At 41.6% G+C, this 19262-nt stretch overlaps 2 protein-coding genes across 4 annotated transcripts in view; both read left to right on the top strand.

Moving 5' to 3' along the window:
* Positions 1 to 213: 213 nt before the first annotated feature.
* On the top strand, positions 214 to 6621 carry LOC133563660 (UDP-glucuronosyltransferase 2C1-like). The gene is made up of 2 exons (XM_061917921.1): positions 214 to 346; positions 3341 to 6621. The coding sequence occupies exon 2, from the start codon at positions 3357 to 3359 to the stop codon at positions 4953 to 4955; it is 1599 nt and encodes a 532-aa protein (XP_061773905.1). The 5' UTR covers positions 214 to 346; positions 3341 to 3356; the 3' UTR covers positions 4956 to 6621.
* Positions 6622 to 10610: 3989 nt separating this feature from the next.
* LOC133563658 (neuroplastin-like) overlaps positions 10611 to 19262 on the top strand; it is a 33892-nt gene continuing 25240 nt past the window's right edge. For 2 of the 3 annotated variants that reach the window (XM_061917918.1, XM_061917919.1), the window contains exon 1: positions 10612 to 10908. In XM_061917918.1, coding sequence (XP_061773902.1) covers positions 10845 to 10908 — 64 coding nt within the window. In that variant the 5' untranslated portion in view covers positions 10612 to 10844. Of the gene's footprint in view, positions 10909 to 19262 lie in introns of all 3 variants that reach the window. The other variant, XM_061917920.1, reaches the window with a different exon arrangement.

Raw genomic sequence — 19262 nt, 5'->3', positions numbered from 1 at the left:
GACTCTCACTATTATGTTAGATCCACTATGGACACATTGTTTTTTCTCTCAATGTGGCCCCGGAGTCCAAATATTATTCCATATAGGACACTAGACAGCGCAAGAAATTAATCTTTTCAAATCTCCTGAATGCTTATTGAGCCTAGTGGGCCACCGTAGAGCAAACAGAGACATGTTTTACTGCTCCTTCACCTTCAGGAGTACACACCCTCCCTACAACAGAGCTGGCTCAGGTTTGGTTTGGCACACATGCACGGTCGGTCCTCACGTTCTTTCTGATCCACATGCTCTTGTCCACCTCGCACCAAAGGACATTTTAAAGCTGGATTAATACTTCTGAATTCGGGTAAGGGTCACTGTTTGAAATGAGAACAACTATGAATCTTTTATAGAGAAAATGTTAATTAACTGTTCAATGTTAATGTAATGATTACTATTGTATTACAATATTCAACAAAAGTAATAATTAACAGTGGAACCTTCAAAAGTCGTACAATTTAGAACTCAAACAAATGTTGCTTCAAATGTCAAAGTGTACACAACTTAAGGCTCAAACCATCACAGCACCAAAACCTCATGCAACTTCAGCTCAGTGGGCATCTACAGTACATTTTCATAAAAGATCAATGGCAAAGAGGAAAAGTGTGATAATAACCATAGAAGCAGATACTGAATTTCTGCAATAAAGGTGAAGAGCCTGACTGGTCAGTACAACATGATCAATAGCATTGACTAGTTATCAGTACATTGATTCCATGGACTATACTATCAATCAATCAATCAATGTTTACTTATAGAGCCCTAAATCACCAGTGTCTCAAAGGGCTGCACAAGCCACAACGACATCTTCGGCTCAGATCCCACATCAGGGCAAGGAAAAACTCAACCCAATGGGACAATGATGAACCTATGTTGAATATTGTTCTTTAGTAGTAAATAACAACATAATCACCAATCTGCTTATCAGGTACTTTTACTGCAATTTGGTTTTGTTTTAGAGTGTAGGATAAGATAAAATACACATTTTTTTCATAATGAAAATTGTTTGACATGACAACTGATTTATTCAGACGATGTCCTAGGTCAGGGGTCAGCAACCCAAAATGTTAAAAGAGCCATATCGGACCAAAAATATACAAAAAAACAAATCTGTATTTCAAAATAAAAGCTGTATATTAGTTTTATACTGAAGGCAACACACGATGAAGTGTCTATTTTAGCTATAATAGCCTACTATCAAAATGACTACTGTATTTTTCAGAGTATAAGTCGCTCCAGAGTATAAGCCGCACTGGCTGAAAATGCATAATAAAGAAGGAAAAAAACATATATAAGTCGCACTGGAGTATGAGTCGCATTTTTGGGGGGAAATGTATTTGATAAAAGCCAACAGCAAGAATAGACATTTGAAATAAATAAAGAATAGTGAAGAACAGGCTGAATAAGTGTAGGTTATATGAGGCGTAAATAAGCAACTGCTATGTTAACCTAACATATTATGGTAAGTCATTCAAATAACTATAACATATAGAACATGCTACTAGTTTACCAAACTATCTCTCACTCCTAATCCATAAATCCCATAACATCTTATACGTCTAGTCTCTTACGTGAATGAGCTAAATAATATTATTTGATATTTTACGGTAATGTGTTAATAATTTCACACGTAAGTCGCTCCTGAGTATAAGTCGCTCCCTCCGACCAAACTATGAAAAAACCTGCGACTTATAGTCCAAAAAATCCGTTATGTGTCGCAGGCTGAAGCAAATTTTGGTTGACAGAAATGTTGTAGTGTAAAACATTAGAAACCATTAGTAAATCAAAGGCTTCTCAGAAGGTGAGATAACTCCTGGAATTTACAGTCTGGTGTGCTGTGGGAGAATATGTCATTTCACCTATTTGGGTTTAAAATATTTTTTACAAACCAGTAGTTATAATTTGCAAATGTGCCGTTGTTGAGTGTCAGTGCTGTCTAGAGCTCGGCAGAGTAGCCGTGTAATACTCTTCCATATCAGTAGGTGGCAGCAGGTTGCTAATTGTAATATTCTTCAGTGGCTCAGGATCTTTCTGTGTGGAGTTTGTATGTTTTCCCCGTGAATGCGTGGGTTCTACTCCAGGTACTCCGGCTTCCTCCCACCTCCAAAGACATGCACCTGGGGATAGGCCCCTCCCACTTCCAAAGACATGCACCTGGGGATAGGATGATTGGCAACACTAAATAGTCCCTCATGTGTGAATGTTGTCTATCTATCTGTGTTGGCCCTGCGATGAGGTGGCGACTTGTCCAGGGTGTACCATGCCTTCCGCCCGAGTGTAGCTGAGATAGGCGCCAGTGCCCCCCGCGACCCCAAAATGGAATAAGCGGTAGAAAATGGATGGATGGATGGATGGATACTCTTCCGTTTCAGTAGGTGGCAGCAGGTAGCTAATTGCTTTGTAGATTTTGGAAACATGGTTTGTTGTGATCACAATATGCGGACGACATTGTGCAGGTAAAAAGGTTCTTAATGCTTAAACCAAAAATTAGCAAAAAGCGAGTGCCTCTAGGAAAAGGCATTGAAGCTTAGGGAAGGCTATGCAGAACTAAACTAAAAGTGAACTGGCTAAAAAGTAAACAAAAACAGAATGCTGGACGACAGCAAAGACTTACTGTGGAGCAAAGACGGCGTCCACAATGTACATCCCAACATGACATGACAATCAACAATGTCCCCACAAAGAAGGATAAAAACAACTGAAATATTCTTGATTGCTAAAACAAAGTAGATGCGGAGAATATCGCAAAAAAAAAACATGAAACTGCTACAGGAAAATACCCCCAAAATTGAAAAAGCCACCAAAATAGGAGCACAAGACAAGAAGTAAAAGACTACACACAGGAAAACAGCAAAAAAGTCCAAATAAGTCAGGGTGTGATGTGATAGGTGGTGACAGTACACCTACTTTGAGACAAGAGCTATAGTGATGCATGCTTGCTTATGCTTTAAAGTCACATCCAACTATTGTGACAACGACTTTTTACCGGCTGCCGAGTTGAATTTGTTTATGTTTTCCACTAGTGGTGTGCCTCGGGATTTGTCCAATGAAAAAAATGTGCCTTTACTCGAAAAAGGTTGAAAAACACTCATGTGGACCAGAAGGAAGTGTTTCACATGTAGAAAAAAAAAATCTGACAATAAACATGAGAAAAAAAACACCATTCCATTCGGCATAACGCAACCAAAGTAATGGGCAAATATAGAGAAAATTGTCCTCAAAGCGAAAACACTAGATATGTGCAAACTGGACAAACAATACTCTGATGCTTACTTGTTGTTTTCTTGTGTGCGTTTCCAAGGTCTCTTGGTGGTGTCATGAGGACCAAATCTGATTGGATCACCTTTACTCTGCTGTTTACTCAAGTCTCACATGTATTTGGGGGCAACATCCTGGTGTTCCCATTGGACGGGAGCCATTGGGTAAACATGAAGGGAATCATAGAGGAACTTCATGACAAAGGCCACCAGATCACTGTTCTTCGCCCATCTGACAGCTGGTACATTGCAGAAAAGTCTCCTTTCTACACATCTGTCAAGCGTCCCGGTCAAGAGAACTTTAGGGATCATTTTGAACTCTTTGTGTCTCAAATCCTGGAATCGCGGCTTCAGCAGAATATGACATCTTTCCTGTCGTCCTTTTGGAACCATGTTCAGAACGAGATGACAGTTTTAAATCAGTTTTCTGTTTTCCATAAGAATCATGCTGACACGATTGTTCAGATGTTTGAAAATGAAACCTTGATGCGGTACTTTATTGGCGCCAAATACGACGTAGTGTTGACGGACCCAGGCATTGGTGGAGGGATGATGCTTGCCCGTCGTCTCCAGGTTCCACTGATATACAACGTCAATTGGCACATTCAAGGTGAACCTCATTCCCTTATCGCCCCGTCCCCTCTGTCATACACTCCTTTTATTGCAACACTGTTCACAGATAAGATGACCTTTCCCCAGAGAGTGACGAATGTTTGGGCCTCCACGATGGGTACTTTCATAATGTCTTGCATAACACAGCCTCACTATAAACCAATAGTCATGCGATACTTTGGTTCTGATACGGACTACTCAACGTTTTTTCTGGATGCTGATATATGGCTGGTGAGAAACAATTTTGTCTCTGAATTTCCAAGACCCACGATGCCAAATTTAATCTACATCGGGGGATTTCAGTGTAAGCCGCCGAAACAGCTCCCTGCAGACCTGGAGGAGTTTGTTCAGAGCTCCGGAGATCAAGGGATTGTGATAATGACTTTAGGAACATTAGTTGGCATTCTTCCCCAAGTTCTGGTTGAGGAAATAGCTGCGACCTTTGCCCAGCTGCCTCAGAAGGTTATATGGAGGTATTTAGGACAAAAGCCTAGCAACCTGGGAAACAACACTTTACTGGTCAACTGGCTACCACAGAACGACCTCTTGGGACATCCTAAAACAAGAGTCTTCGTCACTCATGGAGGCGCCAATGGGGTGCAAGAAGCAATTTACCACGGAGTTCCGATTGTTGGACTTCCGTTATTCTTTGACCAACCTGAAAATCTCAACAGACTTCGAGCTAAAGGAGGAGCGGTGAATGTGGATTTTACCACGCTCGACAGGCACGTCTTTGGGGATGCATTGATGACGGTTCTTCACAATTCGTCTTACAGAGAAAACATGCGGAGACTCTCCAAACTGCAGAGAGATCATCCAAGCAAACCAATGGACGATGCCATCTTTTGGATAGAATACGTTATTAGAAATCAAGGAGCTGCACATCTGAAGTCAAAATCCATCAAAATGTCCCCGCTTGTTTACTACTCGCTTGACGTCATTGCAGCCTTGGGAATGGCTGTTTTGCTTCTCATATTAATTTGTTTTTTCCTTTTGAAATTCTTGCGGCGAGTATTGCTTGGTGGCGGAAAAACTAAAGAAGAATAAAATGTGTTGACTACCTCTATGGCTCTTGCTTCAGTATGGCAGGTTGTGAAGTTCTCTGCTTGTATTGCTTTGCTTAGTTGCTTACAAACACACACCTCGGTCTTATTTTCTGCTGATTGTACCGAAAACTCCAGTACATCCAGAACAGCGCAGCGAGGATCCTGATGAGAGTGTGCAAGCGTGATCATATCACACCTATCCTCAAATCACTCAATTTGAGGATGAACCTGCCAACACATCAATGCATCTACGGCAACACCCCTTCCTACCTCCAGGATCTAGTTTCCCCGCAACCTCCGCTCCTCAAACCCATCAGGACAAACCTACAAAAAATGTTCCTGAGCCCACGTGGAGATTGATGTGGGTTTTTGATACAGTGCCGTCAGAGGGATGGAAGGTCACGGTCATTCAATGTTGGTTTCCGGCCATTGCCGCTTACGTGGAGTGATTTCTCCAGATTCTCTGAACCTTTTGATGATATTATGGAGCGTAGATGTTGAAATCCCTAAATTTCTTGCAATTGCACTTTGAGAAAGGTTGTTCTTAAACTGTTTGACTATTTGCTCACGCAGTTGTGGACAAAGGGGTGTACCTCGCCCCATCCTTTCTTGTGATAGACTGAGCATTTTTTTGGGAAGCTGTTTTTATACCCAATCATGGCACCCACCTGTTCCCAATTAGCCTGCACACCTGTGGGATGTTCCAAATAAGTGTTTGATGAGCATTCCTCAACTTTATCAGTATTTATTGCCACCTTTCCCAACTTCTTTGTCACGTGTTGCTGGCATCAATTTCTAAAGTATATAATGATTATTTGCAACAACAAAATAAAGTTTATGAGTTTGAACATCAAATATGTTGTCTTTGTAGCATATTCAACTGAATATGGCTTGAAAAGGATTTGCAAATCATTGTATTCTGTTTATATTTACATCTAACACAATTTCCCATCTCATATGGAAAGTTTTTTTGTAGTTTAAAATTGCAGTAATGCAAAATGTGTCCAAGTTACTAAGCGTGTTCAAAAAAACCTCTGCCTTGTTTAATGAAGACTTAGTCCTACTATGCTACTGTATTTTAATGTTGGTCCTTATAATTGTACTTGGAGAGTTTTCTGAGGTGCTACTTTGTAAAAAACAACTACTCATCTCGACCACATGGAAGTGTTTTAAATGGAGTTTATGATCATCATAGGTCCTTTTTATTGTTTATTCATGGCACCCACCTGTTCCCAATTAGCCTGCACACCTGTGGGATGTTCCAAATAAGTGTTTGATGAGCATTCCTCAACTTTATCAGTATTTATTGCCACCTTTCCCAACTTCTTTGTCACGTGTTGCTGGCATCAATTTCTAAAGTTAATGATTATTTGCAAAAAAATTAAAAATAAAGTTTATGAGTTTGAACATGAAATATGTTGTCTTTGTAAAACATTCAACTGAATATGGGTTGAAAAGGATTTGCAAATCATTGTATTCTGTTTATATTTACATCGAACACAATTTCCCAACTCATATGGAAACGGGGTTTGTGTTCACAATATACTCCAAAAGTAATAACAATACAAATAAATAATAATTGGGGAAGTAAGTTGTATTTCATATGGTGAGATGAGTAAGATTATCTGGAAAATGAATGGATGGAAGAAATAAATTCAGAATGTTTATCATGGTTCTTCTTCTTTGTACTTCTTAGAGACTTTAAGTTTGAAGAGTTTCTTGACGTGGATCATATTAGTACATTTTTTGATTTCTTTGCTTAATCCATTCCATCATTTAATTCCACATACTGATATACAGAAGGTACAGTTTTAGCTGTTTACAGATTGACTATGTTGTAGAATTTCAGTATTTTTGATTCAATGAATAGTGATGATTAGCAATATATTTGAAATATTTATTAGTTTTCTTTTGTTTCTTAGTGTTAAATTGATTTAGTTATTTCAATTTCCTTACATTTGAGGCCAATTATTCAATCAATCAATCAATCAATCAATCAATCAATGTTTATCAAAAGTGTCTCAAAGGGCTGCACAAGCCACAACGACATCCATGGTACAGAGCCCACATTAGGGCAAGGAAAAACTCACCCCAGTGGGACGTTGATGTGAATCACTATGATAAACCTTGGAGAGGACCGCAAATGTGGGAACCCCCCCACCCCCCCTCGCTCAACCACCAGGGAGACCAAAAGCAATGGACGTCGAGTGGATCTAACATAATATTGTGAGAGTCCAGTCCATAGTGGATCTAACATAATAGTGTGAGAGTCCAGTCCATAGTGGATCTAACATAATAGTGTGAGAGTCCAGTCCATAGTGGATCTAACATAATAGTGAGAGTCCAGTCCATAGTGGATTTAACATAATAGTGTGAGAGTCCAGTCCATAGTGGATCTAACATAATAGTGTGAGAGTCCAGTCCATAGTGGATCTAACATAATAATGAGAGTCCAGTCCATAGTGGATTTAACATAATAGTGTGAGAGTCCAGTCCATAGTGGATCTAACATAATAATGAGAGTCCAGTCCATAGTGGATTTAACATAATAGTGTGAGAGTCCAGTCCATAGTGGATCTAACATAATAGTGTGAGAGTCCAGTCCATAGGGGATCTAACATAATAGTGAGAGTCCAGTCCATAGTGGATATAACATAATAGTGGGAGTCCAGTCCATAGTGGATCTAACATAATAGTGTGAGAGTCCAGTCCATAGTGGATCTAACATAATAGTGTGAGAGTCCAGTCCATAGTGGATCTAACATAATAGTGTGAGAGTCCAGTCCATAGTGGATCTAACATAATAGTGTGAGAGTCCAGTCCATAGTGGATCTAACATAATAGTGAGAGTCCAGTCCATAGTGGATCTAACATAATGGTGTGAGAGTCCAGTCCATAGTGGATCTAACATAATAGTGTGAGAGTCCAGTCCATAGTGGATCTAACATAATAGTGTGAGAGTCCAGTCCATAGTGGATCTAACATAATAGTGTGAGTCCAGTCCATAGTGGACCTAACATAATAGTGAGAGTTCAGTCCATAGTGGATCTAACATAATAGTGTGAGTCCAGTCCATAGTGGATCTAACATAATAGTGAGAGTTCAGTCCATAGTGGATCCAACATAATAGTGAGAGTCCAGTCCATAGTGGATCTAACATAATAGTGAGAGTCCAGTCCATAGTGGATCTAACATAATAGTGAGAGTCCAGTCCATAGTGGATCTAACATAATAGTGAGAGTCCAGTCCATAGTGGATCTAACATAATAGTGAGAGTCCAGTCCATAGTGGATCTAACATAATAGTGAAAGTTCAGTCCATAGTGGATCTAACATAATAGTGAAAGTCCAGTCCATAGTGGATCTAACATAATAGTGTGAGAGTCCAGTCCATAGTGGATCTAACATAATAGTGAGAGTCCAGTCCATAGTGGATCTAACATAATAGTGAGAGTCCAGTCCATAGTGGATCTAACATAATAGTGTGAGAGTCCAGTCCATAGTGGATCTAAAATAATAGTGAGAGTCCAGTCCATAGTGGATCTAACATAATAGTCTGAGAGTCCAGTCCATAGTGGATCTAACATAATAGTGTGAGAGTCCAGTCCATAGTGGATCTAATATAATAGTGTGAGAGTCCAGTCCATAGTGGATCTAACATAATAGTGAGAGTCCAGTCCATAGTGGATCTAACATAATAGTGAGAGTCCAGTCCATAGTGGATCTAACATAATAGTGTGATTCCAGTCCATAGTGGATCTAACATAATAGTGTGAGAGTCCAGTCCATAGTAGGGCCAGCAGGAGACCATCCCAAGTGGAGACGTGTCAGCAGCGCAGAGATGTCCCCATTATTGTTAATTATTATTTTGTTGAATTACTCAGTTTGTAAATGATTTCATTCTGTTCAGTTTAGTCCTTACCATTTCTGTTTCAGCCCTTGGGCATGTTTTAATCCCAGTTTTGTTTCATCTGCTGGTTGGTGGCTGACAGCGACAGTGTATTACTTGGTAGTGGTGCGTCCTTCACAGTCCCCTCCCGTTTTGCATGGTGTGCAGTGTCACAGGTTTATTTTGAGGATCCATTGTCCCTTTTAGTTTGCCTCCCGCTCGTTAGCCCCACCCCTAACCTGTGACATTCATCCATCCATCCATTTACTACCGCTTGTCCCTTTTAGGGGCCGCGGGGGGTGCTGGAGCATATCTCAGTTGCATTTGGGCGGAAGGTTTGGCCACCTCATCACAGGGCCAACACAGATAGACAACATTCACACACTTGGGACCATTTAGTGTTGCCAATCAACCTATTCCCAGGTGCATGTCTTTGGAGGTGGGAGGGGCCTATCTCCAGGTGCATGTCTTTGGAGGTGGAAGGAAGCCGGAGTAGAACCCACGCAGTCACGGGGAGAACATGCAAACTCCACACAGAAAGATCCCGAGCCCGGGATTGAACCCAGGACTACTCAGGACCTTCGTATTGTGAGGCAGACGCACTAACCCCTGTAGCACCGTGCTGCTTATATATATATATATATATATATATATATATATATATATATGTATGTACATATATAAAAGAAATACTTGAAATGAGCTGTAATTCACTGAAATGCAAGTATTTCTTATATACATATATATTAATACATATATATGTATATAAGAAATACTTGCATTTCAGTGAATTACAGCTATATACTGTATATATATATATATATATGTATATATACTGAATACTGGGCTTCATGGTGGAAGAGGGGTTAGTGCGTCTGCCTCACAATACGAAGGTCCTGCAGTCCTGGGTTCAAATCCAGGCTCGGGATCTTTCTGTGTGGAGTTTGCATGTTCTCCCCGTGAATGCGTGGGTTCCCTCCGGGTACTCCGGCTTCCTCCCACCTCAAAAGACATGCACCTGGGGATAGGTTGATTGGCAACACTAAATGGTCCCTAGTGTGTGAATGTGAGTGTGAATGTTGTCTGTCTATCTGTGTTGGCCCTGCGATGAGGTGGCGACTTGTCCAGGGTGTACCCTGCCTTCCGCCCGATTGTAGCTGAGATAGGCGCCAGCGCCCCCCGTGACCCCGAAAGGGAATAAGCGGTAGAAAATGGATGGAGGGATGGATACTGAATACTCCGGTGGTGACTTGTGGTGTACCCCTCCTTCTGTCCGATTGTAGCTGAGATAGGCAACAGCGCCCCCTGCTACCGTAAAGGGAATAAGCGGTAGAAAATGGATGGATACTAAATACTTGAATTTAGCTGTAATTCACTGAAATTCAAGTATTATATATATATATAAAATATATATATATATATATATATATATATATATATATATACATATATAGAAAAGCGCTATACAAGTACAACCCATTTATTTATATATATATATACATACACACATCCCAGCGGGCCTTTTGAATATCTCCCTAATTATGGGGTCTCAAGGTTGGCAAGTATGTGTTACATGAAGACAATATGAATAATTTCAGATATTAAGGGAAAGTATATAAAAAATACCTTTACCTTTATTTATGATCATGATTTGTGGTGATGTTAGGGCAGCAGAGCAGGTCCTGCAGGTCCTGACGTCCATTGTGTCAGCTAATTAAACATTCCAGCTCGGGACATCAGACAGATTCCCGCCTCTTCGAGATCTCGCGAGATTTGACCAAGAGACACACCGTGGTTGATAGAGTGCTCCTGATGCAGAGTCCACTAGGCAGGAGGAGAGAAGCACGCAGTCGACGAAGGGGTCCTGCTCGTCTCAGCCAGTGTCACCGCCTTCTTTCCTTCCAGAGTGTGACTTTGTGCGATAACCCCTCCCGCTGCCGTCGTAACCTCTCCCCGGGTCACCTTAAGTCTCCCAGGCCGAAGAGAGCTGTTCCCCGCCATCATGTCGGTGTCCGCGCTGACACTGGCGGTCCTCACCTCGGTGGCCGCCGTCTCCTCGCACAACGGTGAGAAATAAGTCGCCCTGCTCTTTCATTGACAACATTTGTCCTCGTCTTCTTGTATAAATGTAGTCATTTTGGACGCCACTCCTGTGCTATCAGCCTCACTGGCCAACAAGCCTCCACCTGCCGAGACGACAATTAATCCCTCAGGTTCTTCGGAGAGCAGAAACAATGGAGGCTTTCTTTAAATCAGTGGTTCTCACCTTGTTTTCTGGGATGTCAACCATGTTTTTAATTCAAGTACCCCATAATCAGAGCTAAGCATTTTTGATTGAAAAGAGATAAAGCAGTAAAAGGCAGCACTATGTCATCAGTTTATGATTATTTAAATTGTATAACAGTGCAAAATATTGCTCATTTGTAGTGGTCTTTCTTGAAATATTTAGAAAAAAACATGAAATAACTAAAAACTAGTTGAGAAATAAACAAGTGATTCAATTATAAATGCAGATTTCTAAGTAATCACCAACTTAAAGTGGCCTCTTTGGGGATTGTAATAGAGATCCATCTGGATTCATCAACTTACTTCTAAACATTTCTTCACAAAAAGAGAAATCTTTAACATCAATATTTATGGAACATGTCCACAAAAAATCTAGCTGTCAACACTGAATATTGCATTGTTGTATTTCTTTTCACATTTTATGAACTTATATTCATATTTTTTGAAGTATTATTCAATAAATATATTTATTAAGGATTTTTGAATTGTTGCTATTTTTAAAATATTTAAAAAAAATCTCACAGACCCTTTGGCATACCTTCAAGTACCCCCAGGGGTACGCGTACCCCCATTTAAGAACCACAGCCTTAGAGCGCCTGGGTCGATAAAAGATGAATAAGGCAGCTTAAGTAGGCCACAGTGTCCCTTTTTCTAAAGTGTGGCGCTCAATACACAAACGAGCCAAGGGCAAGTTTTTTTTTTCTTCTTCTCCCGAGCTTGTTGGGGTGAGTTGCCCTCAATGTATATATTTAATGTTGCCCTCAATGTATATAGTTAGTGTTGCCCTCAATGTATATATTTAATGTTGCCCTCAATGTGTATAGTTAGTGTTGCCGTCAATGTATATATTTCATGTTGCCCTCAATGTATATAGTTAGTGTTGCCGTCAATGTATATATTTCATGTTGCCCTCAATGTATATAGTTAGTGTTGCCGTCAATGTATATATTTCATGTTGCCCTCAATGTATATAGTTAGTGTTGCCGTCAATGTATATATTTAATGTTGCCATCAATGTATATAGTTACTGTTGCCGTCAATGTATATATTTAATGTTGCCCTCAATGTATATAGTTAGTGTTGCCGTCAATGTATATATTTAATGTTGCCCTCAATGTATATAGTTAGTGTTGCCGTCAATCTATATAGTTAATGTTGCCCTCAATGTATATATTTCATGTTGCCCTCAATGTATATATTTCATGTTGCCCTCAATGTATATATTTAATGTTGCCCTCAATGTATATAGTTAGTGTTGCCCTCAATGTATATAGTTAGTGTTGCCCTCAATGTATATAGTTAGTGTTGCCGTCAATGTATATATTTAATGTTGCCCTCAATGTATATAGTTAGTGTTGCCGTCAATGTATATATTTAATGTTGCCCTCAATGTATATAGTTAATGCTGCCCTCAATGTATATAGTTAGTGTTGCCCTCAATGTATATATTTAATGTTGCCCTTAATGTATATAGTTAATGTTGCCCTCAATGTATATAGTTAATGTTGCCCTCAATGTATATAGTTAGTGTTGCCCTCAATGTATATAGTTAGTGTTGCCCTCAATGTACATATTTAATGTTGCCCTCAATGTATATAGTTAATGTTGCCCTCAATGTATATAGTTAATGTTGCCCTCAATGTATATAGTTAGTGTTGCCCTCAATGTATATAGTTAGTGTTGCCCTCAATGTATATAGTTAGTGTTGCCCTCAATGTATATATTTAATGTTGCCCTCAATGTATATAGTTAGTGTTGCCCTCAATGTATATATTTAATGTTGCCCTCAATGTATATAGTTAGTGTTGCCGTCAATGTATATAGTTAGTGTTGCCCTCAATGTATATAGTTAGTTTTGCCCTCAATGTATATAGTTAGTGTTGCCCTCAATGTATATAGTTAGTGTTGCCCTCAATGTACATATTTAATGTTGCCCTCAATGTATATAGTTAATGTTGCCCTCAATGTATATAGTTAATGTTGCCCTCAATGTATATAGTTAATGTTGCCCTCAATGTATATAGTTAGTGTTGCCCTCAATGTATATAGTTAGTGTTGCCCTCAATGTATATAGTTAGTGTTGCCCCCAATGTATATAGTTAGTGTTGCCCTCAATGTATATAGTTAATGTTGCCCTCAATGTATATAGTTAATTTTGCCCTCAATGTATATAGTTAGTGTTGCCCTCAATGTATATATTTAATGTTGCCCTCAATGTATATAGTTAGTGTTGCCGTCAATGTATATAGTTAGTGTTGCCCTCAATGTATATAGTTAGTTTTGCCCTCAATGTATATAGTTAGTGTTGCCCTCAATGTATATAGTTAGTGTTGCCGTCAATGTATATAGTTAGTGTTGCCCTCAATGTATATAGTTAGTTAGTGTTGGGTGTAAGAAGTGAAGCTCTGTAAATAGCATCAATCCATTTTGCTGCATGCTGCTATTTTTAGAGCAGGGACGCTGCACTAGGATTCATGTCTTTGATGTCCTTTGCTGCTCTTTGCAGAGATGCACTGAGCAACCACATTGATTTGTCAGCTCCTACTCGTCCAAATGACCCTATGTGCTCATAAATCTGCAGGGGTCCGATTAGGGCATTCCAACCCTCGAGGTTGCAGCTCCATACTTTAAGTGCGTAGTGGCTCTCTATGCGTCAGAACAATTCTGCACCCTGGCAGTGTTGGTATGCGCCGCACATTTTGTGTTGCCGTGTTTCTTCCACAGTCTGCACTCCGGCGCAGGATTCTCAAATATTTATATTTGGATACTTACCGTATTTTCCAGGACCATAGGGTGCACTGGATTATAAGGCGCGCTGCCAATGGATCCATCCATCTTCAACCGCTTGTCCTTGTCGGGGGGTGCTGGAGCCTATCTCAGCTGCATTCGGGCGGACAAGTCGCCACCTCATCGCAGGTCCCACACACACAGACAGATAGACAACATCATACTTGCCAACCCTCCCGATTTTGCCGGGAGAGTCCCGGATTTCAGTGCTCCTCCCAAAATCTCCCGGGGCAACCATTCTCACGAATTTCTCCCAATTTCCACCCGGACAACAATATTGAGGGCGTGCCTTTAGTGTCCTCTCTCATCTGAAACCTTCACCCTTTAACGGCCGCACGCTGTCCTCAGTCACATCCGCTTTTCCTCCATATAAACAGCGTGTCAGCCCAGTCGCACAACATCTATGGCTTTTGTAACTCAGAGCACACACAAAGTGCACACACAACAACCTACCGTACATCCTTGATTAGCTGCCGGCCATGTAATATGCGCTTGCCTTGAACTACTGCCGGGTCAAACTCGCTCCCCAAATTTATTAGCGCATGCTTACTTTTACCGCCGGGTCAAATTTGTGACGTCACGAGTGACGCTTACCCTCCGTCATTTTCAAAATGGCGGAGGAGTTTTATTTTGCTTTTACTATATGTAAACCAGAGGTCTTGTTCCACAGCCATACAGATCACACTGATATGGTTGTGATATAAAACAACTGTAACACTCTTACTAATATGCGCCACACTCTGTGAACCCACACCAAACAAGAATAACAAACACATTTCGGGAGAACATCAGCTCTGTACCACATTATAAACGCAACATAAGAATTACCCAGAATGCCATGCATCCATGACTCTTGGCTATATTATACACCCCGCTAACACCAAAACTCGCGCCCCCCCCCCCCCCCCCCTTCCGTGCGTTGGTTGAGGTGGGCGGGGTTGGGGGGTGTGTATAATATAGCCAAGAGTCATGGATGCATGGCATTCTGGGTAATTCTTATTTTGCGTTTCTATTGTGTTACAGAGCCGATGTTCTCCAAAAATTTGTTTGTTATTCTTGTTTGGTGTGGGTTCACAGTGTGTGGCGCATATTAGTAAGAGTGTTAAAGTTGTTTATATCACAACCTAAACGGTATGGCTGTTGACCAAGTATGCATTGCAATCTCGTATGAGAAGCAGCAAAATGCATGCGTTCGGCTGGCACGCACGCACGCAGATAGCAGGGTGTAAAGGTGGGTGCGATGACACGTTGTAGAGCAGTGGTCCCCAACGGGGGGATCGAACCTGCAACCCTCAAGTTGCTGGCACGGCCGCGCTACCAACTGAGCTATACCGCCCGTGTTGTAAGCCACTCCCGATTTTGCAGTCACATTTTGCTGATGGTAATTGAGATTGGGATTTTTTTTTCGGGACATTTATTTTCCAAGCACACACACTATGTTCAGGGCCATGCACTTATGTTTGAAAGAAACCACATGTTAATTTTTTATTACACACTTTTATTGTCTTGTTCTGCTTTGAAGACTTTCAATGGTCTTTGTGCCGTTCTCGATAATAGATCAAGAAAGGACAGTTGACGGGGGACTTTGTTAGTATAAGGAATACAAGACATGAACATTCTGTTCATAACTTTTATGGACAGAATTTGTTGGTGCAGTCAGGGCATTGAGGGGATCTGGTTTGGTGGCTGCAGGATTAGGTCTCTGCTTTTTGCAGATGATGTGGTCCTAATGGCTTCAACTGGCCAGGATCTTCAGCTCTCACTGGATCGGTTTGCAACCGAGTGTGAAGCGACTGGGAGGAGAATTAGCACCTCCAAGTCCGAGACCATGGTTCTCACGCGGGAAAGTGTGGAGTTCCATCTCCGGGTTGAGGAAGATCTTGCTCCAAGTGCCCATTCATCCATTTTCTACCGCTTTTTCCCTTTGGAGTCGCGGGGGGCGCTGGTGCCTATTTCAGCTACAATCGGGTGGAAGGCGGTGTACACCCTGGACAAGTCGCCACCTTATTGTAGGGCCAACACAGACAACATTCACACTCACATTCACACACTAGAAACCATTTAATGTTGCCAATCAACCTATCCCCAGATGCACGTCTTTGGAGGTGGGAGGGGCCTATCCCCAGGTGCATGTCTTTGGAGGTGGGAGGGGCCTATCCCCAGGTGCATGTCTTTGGAGGTGGGAGGGGCTTATCCCCAGGTGCATGCCTTTGGAGGTGGCAGGAAGCCGGAATACCCGGAGGGAACCCACGCAGTCACGGGGAGAACATGCAAACTCCACACAGAAAGATCCCGAGCCCGGGATTGAACCCAGGACTACTCAGGACCTTCGTATTGTGAGGCAGACACACTAACCCCTCTTTCACCGTGCTGCCCCCTTGCCCCAAGTGGAGGAGTTCAAATACTTCAGAGTCTTGCCCAAGAGTGGGGAAAGAGTGGATGGTGAGATCGACAGGCAGATCGGTGCAGCGTCTTCAGTAATGCGGACGCTGTATCAATCCGTCGTGGTGAAGAAGGAGCTGAGCCGGAAGGCAAAGCTGTCAATTTACCGGTCCATCCACGTTCCCATCCTCACCTATGGTCATGAGCTTTGAATTATGACTGAAAGGATAAGATCATGGGTACAAGCGGCCCAAATGGGTTTCCTCCGCCGGGTGGCGGGTCTCTCCCTTAGAGATAGGGTGAGAAGCTCTGTCATCCGGGAGGAACTCAGAGTAAAGCCGTTGCTCCCCCACGTCGAGAGGGGCCAGTTGAGGTGGTTCGGGCATCTTCTCAGGATGCCACTTGAACGCCACCCTAGGGAGGTTTTTGTGGCACGTCCGACCGGCAGGAGGCCACGGGGAAGACCCAGGACACGTTGGGAAGACTATGTCTCCCAGCTGGGGCCTGGGAACCCCTCGGGATCCCCCAGGAGGAGCTGGACAAAGTTGTCTGGGAAAGGGAAGTCTGGGCTTCTCTGCTTAGGCTGCTTCCCCCCCGACCCCACCTCGGATAAGCGGAGGAAAATGGATGGATGGATAGCTGGATGGATGGATGAATACACAACATCAAGACAGAAACAAGGCATGTTTGCTTGACAGTACATTCATGTATAAAGACAAGCAAAAAAAAAATCCATCCATTCAACCATTTTTACCACTTTTCCCTTTTGCGGTCGCAGGGTGGCTGAAGTAAATGATTTAATTTGATCCCTTCTCTTCTCTCCTCTGGGCGTAGAATGAGGGCAGCGCAGCCAACTGACCCTGGTTGGCTAGGCTCGTGTCGGCTGTCATGCCAGCAAGTCCTTAAGTGAAATGGCAGTGATGCATGCAGCCTCTCAAGTACAATAAAACAAATCATCCTCATAAATTACATTGCCTGTTATTTTAAATTGAGATCATGTTTAACAAACAAAAGCCCACTCCCCTGAATAAAGTATGACACTACACTCCCCTGAGTCAAGTATGACTCTTATAGTAACAAATCAAACATAAATGCAATATAATTGTCTAAAAGTTACTTTCCCACCAAGCAGTAAAGTTGTTTGGCTTCTGTGCTTTTATGTCATACCTAATTATCAATATACCTGACTTGTACCTGCTTGCGAGCATTGGTATGTACACAGTCAAATTTGCAATGAAGCCATCAGAAAATATAAACATGAAATACAATTTTGTACTGTGCTGACACTATCTCCACACAATTGAACCAAATCAAATAAACTCTTCTCTCTCTCCTAATCCACAGTGCTTATTTTTCATGGCAGTTTTTGGTTTTCTTTATTTGCATTGAAGCCACAATTATCTGTGGACCAATCAATTAACAGTAGCGTAGTTGTATTCCCCAAATAACTATTTATAAGCAAACATGGCATTACAATGTGTGATAAATCAGTGCAATCACAATACAACCTTGGGAGCAATAGAAAATTATACATTACAAAAAAAAAAAATCTGCTATTGAACAAGAGGGCAGCATATATAATATCAACATCAGAATCATCGCAGGGACGGCGTGGCGCAGTGGATGAGTGGCCGTGCGCAACCCGAGGGTCCCTTGTTCAATCCCCACCTAGTACCAACCTCGTCACGTCCGTTGTGTCCTGAGCAAGACACTTCACCCTTGCTCCTGATGGGTGCTGGTTAGCGCCTTGCATGGCAGCTCCCTCCATCAGTGTGTGAACGGGTACAGTAAATGTGGACATAGTGTCAAAGCGCTTTGAGTACCTTGAAGTTGGAAAGCGCTATACAAGTACAACCCATTTATTATTTATTTATCGCTATTGGTTATGTATGCAAACACACAAGGAATTTGATTTGGTACTTTGGTTTTTGTTCAATGCAAGAGTTTAGGCCTGGGCAATATGGCCTAAAAATAAAACCTCTGTTGTGTTTCACAAAGATTCACCATTCACCTTTTTAGGAAAACCAATGAATATAAATGACAATGATAATTCAAAACCAGTTTTGCGTTTTAATTGATCAAAAACTAGTTTTTTGAAATGACACCACATACACTGCATTTTACTATTTGCAAAATTCTAATTTGTATAATGTTCTTTTTAGAACAGATATAAACACTGATGATAGAATCAGGTGGTCCGACACTCCAAACTCTCTGAGCACTTTCCACAGGACTTCCCGAGGCACAAATACCTTCTCCAATCCACAAAACACATTGGACAAACGCAATTCCAATTTTGTTTCAATCTAACCCAGGCCTTTTGTATGTAGATATCAATCTGACCTCATGTATCCGATGCGACTGCAGTATGAACGATCAAGTTGCATTCATTCGACCAATACGTCATAAAAAGCGATACACGTCATAGTAAATAATAATAATGCTTTTTATTTGGTATAGCTCTTTTCGGAGTACTCAGACGCTTTACGGGATAAAAATAATTGAAATATAAAACAGTTCAAAGTAATATACAATACAGGAAATATAAAAGCAGTACATTGCAAAATACATAATAATACAGGACAATTACAAGACGGGACATTACAGGACACAGAACACTAATCACTGGTTAAAAACAGATCTGAATAAGTGTGTTTTGAGAAGGCTTTTGAAGGCGGGAAGGTCTGGGCAGTCACGAATGGGTTTGGGAAGACAGTTCCAGAGGATGGGAGCAGTGATAGAGAAGGATCTCTTACCCCAGGTCTGGAGCTTGGTTCTTAGTGGTAGGGAGAGGAGGTTGGCATCAGGCTGCGTGAAGGGGTATTGCGGTGAAGCAGGTTGGTAAGTAGCAGGGGGCCTGGTTGTGGAGGGCTTTGTGGGTGAGGAGGAGGATTTTAAAGTGGATCCGGTGAGGAACGGGAAGCCAATGAAGTTTCTGGAGGACTGTGGTGGTATCAAAATAGAC

The sequence above is a fragment of the Nerophis ophidion genome, linkage group LG12, assembly GCF_033978795.1.
Source record: "Nerophis ophidion isolate RoL-2023_Sa linkage group LG12, RoL_Noph_v1.0, whole genome shotgun sequence".
In the NCBI taxonomy this organism is placed as follows: domain Eukaryota; kingdom Metazoa; phylum Chordata; class Actinopteri; order Syngnathiformes; family Syngnathidae; genus Nerophis; species Nerophis ophidion.
The sequence above is the reverse complement of the archived record's forward strand: the minus strand, read 5'-3'. Positions and strand labels throughout refer to the sequence as shown.

Bases quoted from the DNA above. Each gene is read 5' to 3' on its own strand.
- LOC133563660 (XM_061917921.1), top strand. From the start codon at position 3,357: ATGAGGACCAAATCTGATTGGATCACCTTTACTCTGCTGTTTACTCAA.